Source organism: Otolemur garnettii, unplaced genomic scaffold (assembly GCF_000181295.1).
Source record: "Otolemur garnettii isolate 467f Iridium unplaced genomic scaffold, OtoGar3 scaffold00035, whole genome shotgun sequence".
Taxonomy (NCBI): Eukaryota; Metazoa; Chordata; class Mammalia; order Primates; family Galagidae; genus Otolemur; species Otolemur garnettii.
Window position 1 is genome coordinate 4,021,350 of NW_003852430.1, and position 19,527 is coordinate 4,040,876.

Consider the following 19,527-nt stretch of genomic DNA (forward strand, 5'->3'; position numbering starts at 1 on the left):
TCTATTGCAATATTTGCTGCTTTGTGGTGGTCTGGAACCAAACCCACTCCTATCAATAGTCATGGGCACGATCTGTAGCATTTCCCGCAAGGCCCAGCATGTTTCGAGAAGTGCTTCTAAGCCCTGGTCTGAGGACTACCTACGTGAGAATTATCAGAGATGATTTTCAAAGTTCTCATTTCTGTATCCCATCCCAGCTCCAATGAATCAAAATCTCAGTGTGTAAACCAGAAATCTGCATGCTCCTTCAGTTCCTCCAGTGATTTACCTGCATGATCTAAAGAGTCTGCCACCCTTCCCTGGGGGGAGGAATGAAAGTTCTGGAGAAGGATCCTTCTGCAAACCACATAGATGCTACAGAATAAGATATTTTCTTCTTCTGTTTTATTATGAGCATTATCATTTTCCAGAGTGTTATGGAATTTACTGGACTTCAAGACATAGATTTCAGCCTGGATCCGCTGAGGATAGCCTTATATCAGGACTATCTGTTCCCCACTGGAGCTTTGTTAGCCACTCTTACCTCTGGAGAACTGTTTGCAGCCAAGCCTCTGAAGGTCTTGAGAGCTCCAGACTTCTCTAGCCATAGCAAAATGTTTGCAAAGTTATGCCGTGCTGCTTCGTATTTCTTATATTTTGCCTTATTCCGTCTGCCTGGAAATCATTCCTCTCTTTTTCATCTAATTTGATCTCTCAGTATTCACCTCAAAATCTCTTCTTAGAAGACATTCTCAACAACCAGCTTTATTTAGATGTCTTTATGCTTCCGTAACTTGCTGTGTGCACGTATATATGTGTGTACATAAATATACGTATACGCACATACACACAAATTGTTGCTCATCAAATTTTGTATTATTTTTGTTGGTTTATGTGTCTCTCTCCCTGAATAAACTATTTGCTCTTTCAATACTTTGCATGAAAGAAGTATTTAATATAAGTGATTACTGAATTGAGCTGACATTTTTACTCCTTGATTTCAGCCCTTTATTCTAGTTTGAGATCACCTGGAGTTTAATTTGCTTTGAATTGTGATTCTTTTCTCCCTCAATCTTCTAATGATGGTGGCCATCTGCTGCCATATATATTAACTCTACATACGTGTTGAGATCTTTATCTGTGTTATCGCTTTAAATATTTTTAACGATCTAATAAGAGAGGCAGTTTCTGCAGAAGAACTAAACTTAGACATATTAAGGATAAAGAAAATGACCCAACTAGTGGAGTCCAAGAGCTGGGCTGTGACCCAAATCTATCTGAATGCAAAGCATGTTCTCCAGTATCACCTCGATAAATACTTTTTTCATATGTTCCGGCTATGTTATGTATCTTTGTCTTAGTCATTGCTAAAGATTTTTTAGATTAGCAACCTACTATTGTTAAAGATTAATTATATGTTAAGAATAAACTTCCTAGAAAGAAGTTCTACCATAGTTCTAGTTCTAGTTGATCCTGAGGATGGATAATTTTCAGGCATATTTTGTCATCTAATCTAGTACTGTGTTTCCCCGAAAATAAGACCTACCCTCAAAATAAGCCCTAGCAGGATTTCTATGCATTTGTTAATTATAAGCCCTACCCTGATAATAAGACCTAGTGATGGGCGTGGCTATGCAGTGTATCTGCATACCACACCATGCATTTTGGCACGGAGCAGTAAGGAAGACTGGAATACCTTTTATCTGCCACAGCTCCTTTCTCCCAGCTGTTTGCATTTGTGCAGGTGCATGTGTGGTAAACATGGTTGCAGGCATCCTATTGTGCACGCAAAAGGCTAGAGGAAAGGAGTTCATGCATCACTAGCACCAACACCACCAACAAGGTCAGCTCCGCCTGTCAGGTTCCAGAAGATGACTTAACTGTATTTGAATAAATGTAGACTGTTGAATTATACTTAATAAAAATAAGACATCCCTCCAAAATAAGTCCTGGTGTGTCTTCTTGAGAAAAATAAATATAAGACAGTGTCTTATTTTCAGGGAAACATGGTATCTCCCAAACTAGATTTATCATCAGAATTATTTGAGGTACTTTTCAAAAATATATATTTCTTCGACCCAAGCACATAGATTTTGATCCTGTTCTTCTGTCTCTATACAGAAGAATACTGGAAGCCATAGTCACCAAAACTTCTCAGGAGATCCCAGACAGGTTGGCAGCATGGTGGACTCAGTCACAAAGTCACAAAGACTGCTGCCAGGGCTGGAGGAAGACCAACAAACTTATTCCAGGCTCCTTGACCCTTCTTCAATAAGGGGAGTTTTATTTCACTTTTATTCAAGTGTTATTCCAGATTCGGGGGGCCTGAAGTGATTGCAATTTCAGAGGGAGCCTTTTTAAGGAAAAAAAAACACAAAAATATCTAACTTCTGAAAATTTCATAAAAACATCTAACAGATAAACACCCTCAGGAAGCCCCTCCTAGGCCCTAGGGAGGGACTTATGTTAATCTTTTATGGTAATTTTCCCATCTGTATCATATGTTGAAGTTCTACATAAAATTTTTCTCTAGGGTGAAAAAAAGTTTTACTAATTGGAAAAAGAAAGATTTAGAAAATACCAGCCTTGGTGAAATTTCCTATCTTGCTCACGGCAATGATCATTGGGGTACACATACACGCTATCACTAGAATTCCTTTTCTTTGAAAACACAGAAATGCCTTCAATAAAATATGAGATCAGTTTTGCAAGTCTTATCCTTGGTATATCCATAAAATTCCTGAGTATATCTGTATTCATCAACTTCTTAGAACTATCTAAATTTTAAAGAACTATCTAAATTTTTCTAGGAAATATACTTAAACTCGTGGACCTATAACCTTCCTTTTCTCCTGCTAACAATAGATTGCTCAATTTTTTTAAACATCATATCATATTATTTTCTTTTCTTTGCTCCACCACCAACATCGCTCTGAACAACATTCATATCTCTTCCAAATGACTGGATGATCTTGGAAGTTATTTGCCTACAGTCTCCACTAGCCAGATTAGACATAACTGATAGTATTATTTTCCATATGCAGGAGTGGCAGGAAAGACAGACATGTGCCATTTCTTCAACACTTGCCATCGATTACTAAAAAAAAAAATAAATAAATAATGTGGTTACAGACTCTGTAAGTCAAAACTCCATGTGAGTAGTAGCTCCTCTTAAAGGTAATACATTCGTAAATTCAGTAATGAGGAAAAATGAGACTAGAGCTCTTCCTGACAACCCTGGGTGAAAACATTCTCCCAGCTATGAATAGCACTGGAGCCTTGTCTCATTCACAGACTCCTTGCACTTACCCCATATATCTTAGCCCTAGTAGCACAGAGGGTGCTTGGTCTGCTTGAAGAAGTAAGACAGTTTTAATAAATCACCACCTTACAATAATAAACACAGGAAATCTCTGGAAAATTGAACATCCAGTTTTTATTTTCTCTTTTTTTTTTCCTACCCTATACCCTGTCTTGGCTGCCAAAGCTAAAATGGACTGACACTATATTTAAAAAACTTCTTAAGTCCAGAAATTTTGAAACTAATTTGGTCTGGTGTATAATTTCCTGCAAGTCCTTTTTCAACATTACCTTTGTGTACTAAGGACCCTCTTTACTGCCCTCTATGGGATGGAACGTGCAGTATTCTAAAGAGGGACGAAAGCACGGAGCCTAGATCCCATACTCATGCCTCCATGCAGACAAGACATTTTAAACATAATCCACTAATGTGTCCAAATATTCATTTTCAAATTATAAATATACCCAACCTATCCAAGTGGATTTGCAAGTTATAAACTGGGCAACCAATGTTCCAGATAGAGAAACACAAGTCGTTTCATTCACTAGCATCTCCCAGTTTCCTAAGATAAACAGAACAAATATGCGTTAGTTATTCTTTGTTCAGGTCAATGCCTTCTGTGCTCTCCTGGTCTTCCCATGTCAAAACAATCATGTTCCCAACATCATTCAGGAGTAAGGGCAAGAAGTCTCAACGCTCCCAGTATAATTTTCTTTCCACTCAGCTGTGCTGCCTCTCACACATATATCATGCTTTGTGTTTGATAGTAACACTGACAACATTGTTATTTCCCGTGCATGAAAGAAAAGTGATTTTTAGAATATGCTACCTAATGGTTGTCATTGTATACTGACTATAAACGGAGTTTCTCTTCTATACTTAACCGTCCTTCTGTGAGCCAACTCTACTCAGAGTGGATAGCTACACTGACAAGTAGAAGTCTGGCCGGGGTTGTTTGAGTAACTCACTGTAACTAGACACTGGCAATAAGAAAAAGAGCTGTGGCATGCAGAGTTTATTTACCATGACAAGGAATACCATCTGAGCAAGCTGGTGACTTAGCCATCGTGTGGATCTGGAGCTCAGTGTTTGATAAATAGCAGAACTTTACAAGGTTGGCCATAGTGTTCAATGACCAACTGCTTGATATATTCTGGTTACTAGGTCCTACTGCATAAATCATTTACAAATATTTATTTGATTTTCAAACCCTTTTGCATGAGTTTTAATTTTCTTACTTATTCTATTCCAATTATCTATTCTAACTTTACAATTTCCCTATTAGTTACATATTATGGTTATCATTCACGACTACTTGTTATTCAACTTTTGAGTCCACTGAAGAACTCACTACAGTTTTAATAGTGGTACAATAAGAGCAATGAATGGTTGAATGAATAAATGGAAATTAGCCAAGGAAGAGAGAAATAAAAATACTTTGCATATAATAAATGAGTAAGAGGATCAGGTCTTACATTTTCTATCTATCTTTCTCTAAGAAAGTATTAATACAGTTAAATTAAACAATAGATAGGAAAGGCAACTAAAAGCTCAGGAAACATACAACCTGAAAAACCTTGGGGGAAAATGACTACATTTGGGCTACTAAGAAATATATTTATTACTGTATCCTATTACTTATAAGTGTAATTCAACACAAGATCCCTGGACCTTGACTAATGATGGTGTTCAATACATCAATGGACCACACATTATAGCACCAAAGGTCTGAAGCAAATAGTATAAGTACTGTAAAGGTATTAGAATGAATTTGCTTTAGCACGTTGATATTTCAAAGAGCACATGACTACAACCTAAAATGAATTTGTCTATGACATATGTAAAATAAACAGCATTCTTCAAAAGAACAGCCTATAGATTGATAATAAATACATCCAAATCCAAAGATGTTATAAAACTAATATTCTACTAAGTTATAATCCTAGTCATCCTCTGATTCTATAAACTGAATATGCAAGATAAATGTATGCAGATATAAATTTTAAATGCACAATAAACTTAAGTGTTTTATGAAATATGCTTTCTATTTACAGGTATGTGGTTTTGGTGATATGTTACTTTTAGCATTCAGAGGTATCTAATTCTAATTCTGTGTATTTACTATACATAACTTCTGGAGAACTTTCCAGCAATTTAGTCAGATAATTTTGGACCAAAGTGTGTGTACCTAAAAATGAGAAAAAGTTATTTTATTTTTATTTTTCGTAATTATTTAAAAAGCATAATTCTTTATAAACAGCAGCCAAACATATGTCTCTTAAAATAATTATGTAACTATTTTTAAAAAACTGGTATGATACATTTCATTTTTGGTGCTCAATGTACAAGGATAATGAATTCTTGAAAATAAGTGCTACTTGAACATACTAAAAACTGGTGAGCTAACCAGTCCACATTTAATGGTGTCATGCCTTAAATTTTAAAGCGCATTTGAAGTAATGGAAAAAAGGGTTCTCCAAGGGAGCAATTATAACTGTGACACACAGGAAGTTCTTTCTTCCAGCTAGACTAGTCCGTATGGCCACTAGACATCTCTTGATGTGAATCATACTTATGTGGTTTAATCAGAAGTCATACCAATGACATGAGTTATGCCAAAATAATATTCCCAATGTTTATCAACTAATTACAGTAATACAAAAAGGACCATTAACATGTCAGAAACAAGTCTTTGTAAGCTACCCTGGACCTCTAGTTGGCATTTAAACAATTATGCACCAGCCTTTCAAATGATGATGCTTACAGTGAGTTCTGTAGGAGGAAATTTTTAACAGAGTTTTACTCACATACAAAAGTGGAATTTTCATGTGATCAAAATGGATTTGAAAGTTTTTTTCTCTTTCACTGGAAAACATACTAAAATTTGATAAGAAAAATAATTTCAATAAAATTGAATAAAAGGTAGGGTTAAGGTTTGATTTTAATATTTGTTGTTTATTTTTATGAGTTAAAGACAAATACACCCTAATTTGTCAGCCAAAATGTAATTATCAAATCAACTAAATATCATCCTATTGAAAAACCCTGCACACTAAGCATACTAAGAGGATAAGAAGCCTAATTGGGGGGGTGGGGAGCCAAAACTTTAATTACACCTGCTTAAGAAAATAAGAACATCTAACAAGCGGAATTACTTTTAATTGCAAGCTTTGTTTATTGTTTGGAAATCGTAGTGGAACTACATCGAAACTACAGAATAAGTTACTGTTGAATGCTGAATAATGTCAATGTTAGCAACTCAATTCTTTTCCCATTATATTACAGATTAACCTTAAGCAAATTCCAAGAGAAAAAAAGTAATGTCCATTATACAAACTTAAAAAAAATGTGTATTTCCACATTCTCTTCTGATAGAAACAAAGAGTGTTTTAAAAATTTGTCAGTCTGCTTTAGGCAGTTGTGTCCCACATGTGCTAATAGCAACAATGATGTAATTGTACAGTGGGACAATTTTAAAATATTGCATTTCAAGTTAATCTCTGCCTAAAAACACAGAAATGATTAGCAGCCCCCCACCCTCGAACACAGAAATACAGGAATTTACATCATCACTCTGTGTAAAGATATAATAACTAATATCCACTGTGACATAAGCAACACTTGCATAAGACATAAATCAAACTTATTGCCACATTGTAGAGTGCCTAGTATGGTATTAAGAATGGGTAATTATTTTTATTTAAAAGGAGAAAACTTTGCCAATTTAGAGAAACATTTTAATATAGCAACGTATGTGGGCGCTTTGGGCTAACAAAAGAGCAACGCAAATCTAATGGCCACTTTTCATGTCTGGAGTACATTGATATTTGCTCTGAAAAGAAGTCTTCTTACTATTTACTCTTTCAAAAGCAAATAATTATTAGCTACATGATTTGCCAGAGAGAACTGAATCACATGTGCATGACACCTATGCCAAATAGATTACAATAGACTCTGAAAAAGTGTCAGTCCAAAATCGATACTTTGATAAACAGGTTATTCTTCAATTATTAATAATGAAGTTCATTGTTAGGTCTTATATTTAAAAAAGCATAAGCATGATGGATTATAAAAATGACTCCAATGCTATTTCCCATCCCACCTGCTCTTCTAGAATGCCACACTCCAATCAAAACGTGGGGTCTGTCTCCTCCCTTGAAACCGGGTGGGCTTTGCAACTGCCTCAACTTACAGTTTATGGGAAAGTAATGAAATGAAATTTACAAGGGTTGGTTATAAAAGGCGCACTGCCTTTGCCTGCCTCTCAGAACACTCCTCTTCGGATCTCTGGTCATCAGAACTCTGAGCTTTAGATGTCTGAAAAGCTTCCATTGTCTGACAAAGTCCAAATCCACCCTACAGAGAGACCACCTGGAGGGTTCTGTGAACAAAGGAAAACAGAGAGGGATCCAGCTAGCCCACCTTCCCCAACTACCCTGCCCCAGCTGTTCTCGTCTGACCACCACGTGACGGTACCTAGGAAAGCTCTAGTTAGAGGTACCCGATTATAACATTCCTGAATTCCTGATCTGTAGAAACCAAAAGCAAAACTGAATGTTGTTACTGTTTTACTCCATTAAATTCAGGGATTATTGGTTACGTAGATAAACAGAAGAACCAGCTCAATTTTACTAGCTGCCAGGGACGCATGGCAATTGCACGCATTTGAATTCATGCATGCATGCACGCTGGCACAGACACTCGGAATATTTTCCACAAGATACACACACACATACACACACATAGCCTCTTTTCTTGTCTCATCCACACATCCACCTTCCACAATAAACAAATAAACAGAGCTTGGAATAGATGGCAAGATAGGACTCAGTAGCAGAAGCTACAGTCCTCTGTATCTTGTCAACACAAAGGTAAATTTTAAACTTCAAGCCAGTAAATGTGTCTTCATTGCCAATAACGAACTAATCATATCACTCACTAAAAACAGGGTAGGTAAAAGTTTACATAGTCTTTGTTACCAATATGTTGTTTAGATCATATCTTTAAGTTTAGAGTGACTTGTAAATAATTGTTAGTTTTTTATGTACATTTCTTTCTACTTTTATAAAGAAAATCTATCTCTAGACCCTGCTAAAAGACTTGTGAGCCATCTATTCCAATAGTCAAAAATTTACTAACTAGGGAACAAACATTTATAACGGAGCCTTTACAAATGACATACATAGATATTCAATGTTACGTACATTTAATAATTCTTCCTTTTAAGTAAGTGAGGGTCACTCCAATCACTTGTGACTTAAGAGGTTAAAAATCGAATGATTAAAGACGCATAGAAAACTCCAGTTCGCTATTTAAAAACTACGGTATTTATAATTTAAATAGCTTCTAGCGGCCACATTCTGAAGCGGTAATCAACTTTATCTATTTTTATAAACACGTGTTCTTTCTGCTACTATTGTTCATTCCATCAGAGCAAGGGGCTATCTGGACTCATTTCAAATGTTCTCATGTTACATGTCACTCTAAGGAAAGCTTTTTCCAGATAAGTTGTAAAGAACATGTATTTTTTAGTGGCAGGTATTTTATCATTTCTAGCCATTTAGATTATAGGTGTAGGATCCTGTTTTATATGGCACCCTGCTACCGGGAACGTTTCTTTTAGCTGGTTGAGTGAGAAAGCCTCTGCCAAACAAAACAGTAGGAGGGAAGCTGTAAAAAAGCTTTAAAATGCTAAAAAAAGAAATAAGTGAACGAGCAGCAATCTAAACACAAGCTAGAAGACTATTCCCATGACCTATGTGGGAGGGGAAAAATAGAGAAAGAATTAATAGGATACCAATTTAGAGCCACATAGATAATCTTAAAAAGTACAAATTATTTCGGTCAATGTGTATGTACACTGCTGTACTAAAATCACTGTTACAAATTCCAGACATTAAGTACTTTGAGTTAGACAAATTCAACCTTATAAAATTCATCCTAAAATGAGAGAGAATAATATACAAGTTCAAAAAAGAAATCAAATAATGCTCCGTCCAGATAAGCTCCCTGAAATCTAGGATGGATCTCAATCCAGTATCTGTCTTGGATTCAGACACACTTCTCTTTGACAAACACATGGTTTATTTAAACCCCTTGTTAGAAATGCATCTAACCAGATGCATATGAGAGTAACCTATATAAGGTACACTTCGGTATTTGAAGGGTAGGGTATCTTTAGCTATTGAGATGAAACGCATTCCAATATTTAAACTACACACATTCTTTAATCTTTAGGAGAAAGGCTGAGCATCAAAGGGAAGGCAGTTAACTGGTGTGGAGCCCAGAATCGACCGCTCTCGTCATCTGTCTGTCAGGCATTAACTCAACACCGGTAAGCACTGGGCAGGAGCCAGGCACTCTGGACTCTGGGAGTTCACGCACAGGGACTACTCACGTGCCTCACAGCCCCCAGGCCTGCTGTAGTGCTGGCATCACTGCTGGGATTTCCAAGGTTCGGAGAGGTTAAGTCACCTATGCAAGCCAAGGCAGAATGTGGAGCGGGCCCCTGTCTAGAAGCACTTCTCATCATAGCAGTCCTCAAAAACTACCTGAGGGAATTCAGTCACTTATTCAATAATACTTTGAGCCTAGGACGAGTTCACTTAATCCCAATAGGTTAAGTCCTGAATTCAACTCAGGAACAAACCCAGAATAAATCTTACCATTTTATAGTCCCATCACACGTATCTACTTAATGTGAAGACAGGAGGCATTTTCCAGCTATTCACAGAGGGACTGTCTTCCCTTTTCTTTTGTCCATTTTTTTATCCTAACTACCTGTGTCTATGTTTTCTCTGAACTAGCTGCACAAGAAGAAGCGTAGCCTTCTAGAAAACATTCCACTCTTATCTTTCCAAATGACATAAAGCGTGTCCTAAATGCGTCTGAAGAATTATCTGGGTACATGTGAAACTTACTAAATGTAGAATATAAATGTCTTAACACAATAACTAAGAAAGTGCCATGAAGGCTACGTTAACCAGTTGGATGAAAATATTTCAAATGGTATATAAAACCAGCACACTGTACCCCATGACTGCATTAATGTACACAGCTATGATTTAATAATAAAAAAAGAATTATCTATCAATCACCTTCCACTACTGTATGAGACCAGAATGTGGCCATGAGCACACTGGAGGAAAGAAGGATACTTTGTAGGCACCTTTATAAAACCATTGAGAAGTAGAAAAATCTTGAAACAGGCTAGTAATATTTAGTCTGAAATGTAACTTTGGTTGGTCAGATGCATCAATTGATATTAGTAAGACATGCCCTTTCATAACTTCGATTCTAAAGTTATACCAGGCTGTCTAATTCTTCTCCAGCAGTAACCAAATATATGAAATGAGCATAAAGTGAATCACACATGGAGATAACTTCATGAAGACTTGAAGAGGAGAATACAGTCTGACACTCCTATAAAATTAATGACTGCTAGTGAAATGATAAAAGCTTCTCAACTTTGAGAACTGTCATAAATAAATCTCTACTGTTTAAGCCACCCAGTCTGTGGAATTCTGCTCTGGTCGCTCTATCTGACGAAGGCAGTAATTGGACACAGAACATAGCCCTTTGTGGATCCAACTCCAAGACTATAAAGGGAACAGCAGAGCTATTGACATAATGGAGGATTGACAATAATGAACTTGATTTTAGCCCCTGAGGTTGAGGTTTGAGGAACAGGTGGAACATTCAGCTGAAGATTATCAGGGAGGGCAGGACTAGAAATGTAGATTCATCATCACGTGACTGATGATATTTGAGAGAGAGCCAGAGAAGAGGGCAGGGCAGAGAACAGCAGTAAAAACAGATTCATGCAAACCCTAAAATTAATAGTCATAAAACAGGTCAGACATGACAGAAAAAGAGCAGTTTGGGAAGTCACTGAAATAAATGAGTAAAAAAACAATGAAAATCAATGGAATGAGATCAATGGTAATCAGTAAAATTAAGTGCTGGGGAGAGACTGAGGGATAGAGGTCTGAAAATGGGCAAAGGATTAGGAAAGGAAGGTGTTTTAACAGTTACTAATCATGTTTCCACGATCAGAGTCAAGTCTCAAAAGTAATGGCTGCTGCCATCTGCCTGAAAAACTCCGGATAAACCTCTATGATTTTGTCATCTTTCAAGAGAAAATTCTAAATGATCCTCTTTGCTTTGTCTTTGACATCTTTGATGTCTTATTCTGCTAGCAAATTAAAGCACTAAAAGAGGCAAAGAGAATGTCTATCTATACTTCTCACTCTTTAATACGGGATTCTATTTGGAAGGTATCAGACCACTTATTATCATTTCCCTCCAGAGAGGCAAAAAGGTGAATGCACTTGGAGATGCTCAGATCATCAGAAAGTCGGCCAGATCGTGGGAGAGGGAGGGCAGGAACCAAACTGCTCTTTGGGAACCTTCTCTTTTATTCATTATATTGGACCATCATTTGCCTTGGTTTAGGATGGAGTTCCAGGCAACTTTCCAGGGCTCCATTGACATAAAATATTTCATCAGGCGATTTTTTCTTAATCATATCTGAGTGCATGGGCTCATATTTTGTAAAAATATGGAAAATTAGCAATTACATCATGTTAATATCATCACATACATAAAGGATTTACTACGTAATTTCTGACAAAGTTGAACTAAGGATCTAATTTAGGAATCGTGGGTTAACATACCTGTGGGACCCATCGGGAAGACACAAAGCTGGTCACCTCTATTACAGACAAGCCAGTCTGGGAAAGTTTATTGATAAATTCAATTTTTATATCTGTAGGAACTATAACCTATGAAAACAACAAAAGAGGGTTCATTGTATAAGTAAATCATAAAGGGACTTTGGAAGCATAACCAGAAAATCACTTCCTAAGAAAGCAAATATTATTTATGATTTATAAATTCAAGTAGCAATTGAGAACAGATATAAGAAGATATGAAATCCATTTAAGTCTTTAAAATCTTAAGAAATAGTAATATTTAAACTTAGCATTTAAAATAAATCCCGTAAAACTAACAGAAAATTACCTTTTCATTCTGCAATCCATCCCTAGGTCCAACTTCTACTATTTTAACATACTCGGGGAGTCCTGGTAACTGAGATGATTCCTGAAATGCAAAACAGAAGAATGGGAAAAAGAGATAACTTTCATATTGCCACACTTTCTTATTTGAAAAGGTAAACAATTATACTTTGTGAAACTCTTACCCGAGAAAGTTGAAAAATAAGAAGTAAAAGCAATGATATACTCCAAATATCCTATGTATATTATTTTTAAAGGGAAGTTATTTTTTCTTATAATGGAGTGATATGCATGTAGTAAGTATAGGTAAAATTAAATTCAAAGGATATATTTCTAAACTATAACTGTGGCCCAGGACCTAAAGAGCAAGGATATTGGGTAATTCTGCATTTTATGATAAAGAATTACCACCTAAACACTGCCCTCTAAAAGACATACCTCTAGGAGGACCCCAGTAGTCCACTGGGAACAGACTTGCTCCAGCCACAGATAACCAACACTTTGTCCTACTTTTTCCCTGAATCTGAGGTGGCAGATGGTCTAGACCAGCGGTTCTCAACCTGCCACAACCCACAGGAACTGAATTAAAGGGCCGTGGCATTAGGAAAGTTGAGAACCACTGGTCTAGACTCTGGAACCACTAGCGTAGAAGTCTTCTATTTAAAATAGAAAAGAATAGGAAGAGCCTTTCTAAATTTACCATTGCAATTAGTGTCAGAAGTAGCCTGTAGCTTTTCCAACTATGCCAACATGCTCTCTTGGTACCTCCAAGCTAAGTTAGGTGTGGATAAAGTGTCCTCAGGTTCTTTAAATGAATAGTTGATGGAGGCAGCCAGGATGCAAAGAACCTCTACTTGAAAGTTTTCTGGTTTTGCCTTTCATTAGGAATGATGAATTGAAGTCAACCAATCACCTTTTCTCACCCTGTCGTGTAATAATCACTGGCATACACAGGTGAAGTGGGTGTGTTGGACACAGAATCCAGTTCATATCCATCATACAGGAGAGTGCAAAATAGCCATTTTAGGACTCAAAGCTGTTTTGGGCTTTATCAGCATTCTGTGTTAACTCAGTGAAAGAACCCAGATGGTCTCTCTTACAATATTCATAAAACCCTCTACACAGTGTCCATAAAACTGAGCCATTCAATAGGCTAATGCTTAACCTAAAAGGGAAAGAATTCTCATCTGTGCAGGGTGTAATGTATCAAGGTAACATGGGAGGGTGAAAGGATGAGAGGGGAGCCCTGAAGTTCATCAGTCAGCTCCAGGCTCCGTTTTGGATGACAATTTTGAAATCATGCCTAATTTACGAGTGGCTGTAATTTCCATCAGGCAAAACTGTGGCGTGGGAAGTTGGAGTAAATTAGAAAAGCTCACTCCTCTTTCTTATGACCACCAGTCCTAAGTGGCTAGAAATGAAACAAAAACAAAATCAAAACAAGGCAATCTTAAGCCATGTGGTCTCATTATCACTGACTGTCTCTTGAAATTGCATTTTTAACAAAAATTAGCTTGAAGCATAAATGCAAGAAGAGTATTTCTTTACTAAAAGGCAATGTATATTTTAAAATTACATAATGTTAACCACGTGCTGAGGACAATTAAAGAGCTAGGAGCCTTCCTTGGCATCAATGTGCTGTAGCTTGCCTTATTAACAAGAAATCTGAACAAATTAAAGATCATTAACAATTATGACCATTTTGATCAACGCAGAATATGTGCTCACGTAATATCATTTTTGATTCTTGAATTTAACCCTAATATTTCATCTTTCTAGCCAATTTGAATTAACCCAGGGACAGAAGACGTTCACTGGGACTGTATCAGTGAATTTCTCCTGCCATTGGGTTAATTCAAATTGTTGAGAGCTGTGCATCGTGCATTGTGTTGGTTGCTGGGCTAAGCCAAAACAGAATTGGTAAGAAACAGTTCTGTTAGATACAGAAGGCAAGAGAAAAGATAAAGGGTGTGTGTGGTGGGAAATTTCTGAGAAGAAGCACGTTCTAGTGGGGGATAATGAGCTTAGTTTTGAATCATTGAATTCTTCGTGCTTGTATAACATTTAGGGGGATTCCCCCACTAGCCATGGTTTGTACACATCTAAGCTTCTCAGAAAAAGTTATTACAGAGATGGTCAGGTTTGGAAAGAGACAAGATCACTAAGAGAGAGCTTTCGCATCAACATCTATGATGATAAATTAGATGACTGGAGGAGGACCAGGTGGGGTGTAGTGGATAGCCTTGCAGAAGCTTCACTTGGAAACCTCTATACTTCATAATGGGCTGTAGGCTGTAGACCTGCCCTTTGCTTTCCCAGCAGTGATAATAGGTGACTTCGGTGTATGATCGATCCAGCTGATGGTGACAGATAGAATCATTTATTATCTACCTTACAGGTATTGCTGTTTACCCTAGGAAAATAACACCACCCGTAGAAATGTCTAGACAGATTTCCATATGTTCCATGTATGTCATTTCTTTAGAGGGAGATACTATTTATCTTTCCAAGGTTTTTGCTAAATAAACATTCTGGAATAGATATTCCAAAGAAAGGCAATTACTATCTTGCTAGTAAGACAGGCAGAAATGCAGGAGACCCATGAAGACTGTTTCCAACACTATCATTACCTCCGTTAATATTCAGTTATTTTCCTCAACTAAAACTTTTACACATTATCCAAGATTAAATATGTAATCTACAAAAAAAAAAAAATTTCTGATTTCCATTGATAGAATCAGATCATTTTATTTCCATATTGCCATAATACTTTGTAGAGGCCTCTTTTCTTTTTTTTTTTTTTTTTTTTTTTTGAGACAGAGTCTGACTTTGTCACCCACAATAGAGTGCTATGGCATTATAGCTCACAGCAACCTCAAACTCAGGCTCAAGCAATACTCTTGACTCAGCCTCCCAAATAGCTAGGACTACAGGTACCCACCACAACGCCTGACCATTTCTTTTTATAGACAGGGTCTCGCACTTGCTTAGTCTGGCCTTGAACTCCTGAGCTCAGGTAATCCACCTGTCTCAGCCTCTCAGAGTACTAGGATTACAGGTGTGAGCCACACTGTGCTCAGCCCTGTAGAGGCCCATTTTAAAATATATCATATCTTGGAGTTACTTCTTTGCCTGCCAGATTCTCTTTTTTTGATTATGACCCCTCAGAGTTATTAAAATGCAATCAGACTTGATCAATATTTGTTAAATGAATGAATCAATGAATGATTTAATCTAAAAGAATAAAGTTAACCTTCCACTTTGCCACCACCGTCTAGCCTAATGCTATTACAATGATTGGATATACAAAGTGAACCATTAAAATAAAAATTCCTGCCCCAAACTGGCTTACATTTTAGTGGTACAAGTATCTGGACGCTACGTTGGTAGGAGGGAAGAAAGGAACATTTTTCTTACACACTGAACATATGAAAGTTAACAACTGATGTGAGGGTTTTTTAATTAAAAAAAAAATGTAGTTTGCAGAAGTCAGCAACATATTCCTTCAACAGGCCTATAGTCTAAATTTATTTTTATAGCAGTAAAAATCCTGTGTTACAGACCTTGGAGTATCCTGTTTAATGTACAGTATAATGTATAATATCAGTGGAAAACAAAAGATGTATTATCCAGAGTGAGTGTTTCAAAAAGCTATTTTGCGGCAGAGGGTAGGCCCACGTTTGGCATCAGATTTCTAATGGTTCGCTTTCATAGAGCAGTAACAAAAGAAACACTATCTTGTATTTATATGCTGGTTTACTTTTCCAAAGAACTTTTCTATCTACATTTCATCTGTGAAGCGCCTTCGTAAGGCAGAACTGAGACATTAAACAACTTCCGGAGCTGCCCAGCTATGGCTCCTGTTGTACTTTTCATTAGGATAAAATTAAATATGTGTACATCATCAACTACTGAGTTTTGACTGAAAAAAAAATAATAAACCATCCTTCTGTGCAAAAGAGATACACTTTACTCACATTTTTCAGTCATACATGAAAATAAATGGCAGACATTTTTATGGAGATTTTTCTAAAACTTTTAGTGCATGTGTGTGTACGTGTGTGCCTTAGTGTGTAATGCATGCATTTCCTCGCAATAATAATGGTGACTTTGGTAGATACAATCAACCCACCTGACAGTGACAGATGTGATTCCTTATTATTCACCCTACAAGCACTGCTTATTTTTCCCTAAAAATACCCCACCATCCATAGTAGAAGTGTCTAGACAGATTGGTATATGTTCCGTTTACTTCATTTATTGGATGGTAATTTTTTTGCAAATACAGTCTTTATGCATATTAAAACATCCTATTTCATAGACAGTATGCCCAACATGAACTGTTATGGTGGTCAAATCCAAAGCTCCCCTGCACAGATGAGAAGTCAGATTTAGGAAAGTGTGTGACTCTCTTTTGAAAATTAAACTGGCCTTTTCAAGGGGATATTAGAGATCAGCTTTTTTCAAAAGAATCTCTTTTTGCTGTCTCATTTGAAATATGCTTTATTTTTTCGTAGAAATTAATTTCTCTTCTCTCTCTCTTTTATTATTTTTTGTGACATGGGGTCTCACTTTGTCACCCAAGCTGAAGTCAGTGGTATGATCATAGCTCAGAGCAGCCTCCAACTCCTGAGCTCAGGCACGCCTCCTGCCTCAGCCTTCTAAACATGATTATAAACACATAAGCCATTATCACTGATATAGCAGGTATCCACAGGAACCTTGGTTCTCTGGAGCAATCAAAAGGTATTGTCTGTCCAGAAAGAAGGGCTAAATTAACAAAACTAATATTTGAAATCTTTATTCTAGAACATCTACGTGCCACGGCTGATCACAAGCACTGTTAGACAATTTAATAAGAACCCATTTAAAACCAAGGAAAAGTAAGTCAGCAACCCATTATTATGTCATAAAAGATGACAAGATGTCTTTGTTTACTAAATCAAAAGGTAAAGAAAAGTACCTTCTTTCTTTTTAGTAATTGTTGGACAGTCAGAAGAAAAGTGGACAGTGGACAGTTCTTTGTTTCTAATAGTCTTCAATGAAAGTATTAACAGACATTAAAAACAAAGTCTAAAATATAAACACCTCTGTCTGTGTGCTGTACACTAATATTTGAATCAACACAGGGCATTAATATTAACATACAGCATGACTCATATGAATCTCTTCTAGAAATATGCAAATTTTATAAACACTTTAGATAAAGCAAGTAGGTACAAAAAAAGCAATAAAAAATTAAACAAGGGGAATGTGCTACATATAGGAGACAGAAATGTAGGAGAATGACAGACAATCTAAGGTCATACAAAATTATTTATGAAATTTTTTTTAAAATGAGGTTTTTTAGCACCTGCACCATATAAGTTCACTTTCCAGTTAAATAAATTTTATTTTTGGAAAATGGCTTAAGCAATAAATGCATGCATTTGTTTAATATTCATCTGTTAATTATTGTTTTAATTACAAACATAACTATATTCTGAATAAAACAAGATACGAGGGACTAAAATAGAGAATGTTAATAGATTGTGTGATGAGTTTATAAACATAGATAGTAATAAATAGGGGAAAATGAGTTAAAGTGCAAGTAAGAAAAAACAAAGAAAAAATAGCAATTTTAATATATGAATTTAATAAATCACCCAAATAAGTTTTAAAGAATTAAAAAATATAAAAACATCTAAAAACTGATAAAGCATGACATTTTTGCCTACAGTTATGCTTCTTTAAATGGTGACTATTGTTTACATTATTTAGTTTAAGTAAACAGAATTATTGTTGCTGTGATTACCACTGGGCTCTTCTTCATAAATTCTTTGCTGAGGCTGATTATCTATTAGAGTTTTTCCTACATTTTCTCCTAGAATTCTTATGGTTTCATGCCTTATATTTAAGTTTTTCATTCATCTTGAATTAATTTTTATGAATGATGAAATATGAATCCCATTTCATTTTTGACCATATGGCTGTATGATTTTCCCTGCATCATTTATTGAATAGGTTTTCTTTTCCCCTGTGTACATCATTGTTTGCTTTGTCAAAGGTCAGCTGGCAGTATATGGATAGTTTTATATCTGGGTTCTTGGCTCTGATCCATGGGTCTTTGTCTCTATTTTTGTTCCAGTACCATGCAGTTTTGGTCACTATAGCTTTGTAGTATAGTTTGAAGTCTAGTAATGTGATGCATCCTGGTTTGTTCTTTTTGCTTAAGATTGTTTTGGCTATCCAGACTCTGTTCTGATTCCAAATGGAGTAAAGAATTATCTTTTCTAAATCTGTGAAATATGAGGTTGGTATTTTCATGGTTGAATTTGTAAATCACTTTGGGTAGTATGGTCATTTTAAAAAATGTGGATTCTATGATTCATTGAGCATGATATGCTTTTCCATTTTTTGTGTCACCTATGATTTCTTTCCTCAGGGTTCTGTAGTTCTCTTGGTAGACATCTTTCACCTTCTTAAGTATATTCCTAGGTATTTTAGTTTCTTTATAGCTATTGGGAATGATATTGAGTCTCTGATTTGACTCTAAGTTTGACTGCTATTGTGTATAGAAATGCTACTGATTTGTGTATATTACTTTTGCAACCTGAAACATTGCTGAACTTATTTACCAACTGCAGGGGTTGCTTGAAGGAGTCTTTGGGGTTTTTGAATATCCTTTATTTCTTTCTCTTGCCTGATTGCTCTGAGTAGGACTTTGAGCACTATGTTGAATAGGCATGGTGACTGTGGGCACTTTATTTTCCAGTGCACAACAACAAAATTTAATTTAAATTTATACATTAAATACATTTAAGAAATTTAATTTAACCAGTTTAAGTTAAAAATACATTTCTAAAAAATTAAATAAATTTTTAATAATTAAATACATTTTAAAAATTAAGCACATTTTTAATTCTGTATAGCTAAGGAAATAATCAACAGACCAAATAGACAACCTATAGAATGGGAGAAAAAAATCCACAAACTATACATCCAATAAAAGGGCTAATAACCAGTATCTACAAATAACTCAAATAAATCACTAAGAAAAAAAAAATCAAACAATCCCATTATAAAGTGGGCAAAGACATGACCAGAAACTTCTCAAAAGAACATAGACAGGCTCGGCGCTGTGGCTCAAGCGGCTAAGGCGCCAGCCACATACACCTAAGGTATATCCATGCCACAGAATACTACTCAACCAGGAATAATGATGAATTAATGCTTTTCAAACAAATTGGA

General features: G+C 36.0%; 1 protein-coding gene across 3 annotated transcripts in view; it reads right to left on the bottom strand.

Moving 5' to 3' along the window:
• HMGCLL1 (3-hydroxymethyl-3-methylglutaryl-CoA lyase like 1) overlaps positions 1 to 19,527 on the bottom strand; it is a 141,329-nt gene that overhangs the window by 88,949 nt on the left and 32,853 nt on the right. For all 3 annotated transcript variants that reach the window (XM_012805063.1, XM_003789657.2, XM_003789656.1), the window contains exons 2-3: positions 12,302 to 12,382; positions 11,956 to 12,063 (exon numbers count right to left, since the gene is read on the bottom strand). In XM_012805063.1, the coding sequence (XP_012660517.1) occupies positions 11,956 to 12,063; positions 12,302 to 12,382 (189 nt within the window). The remainder of the gene's footprint in view (positions 1 to 11,955; positions 12,064 to 12,301; positions 12,383 to 19,527) is intronic.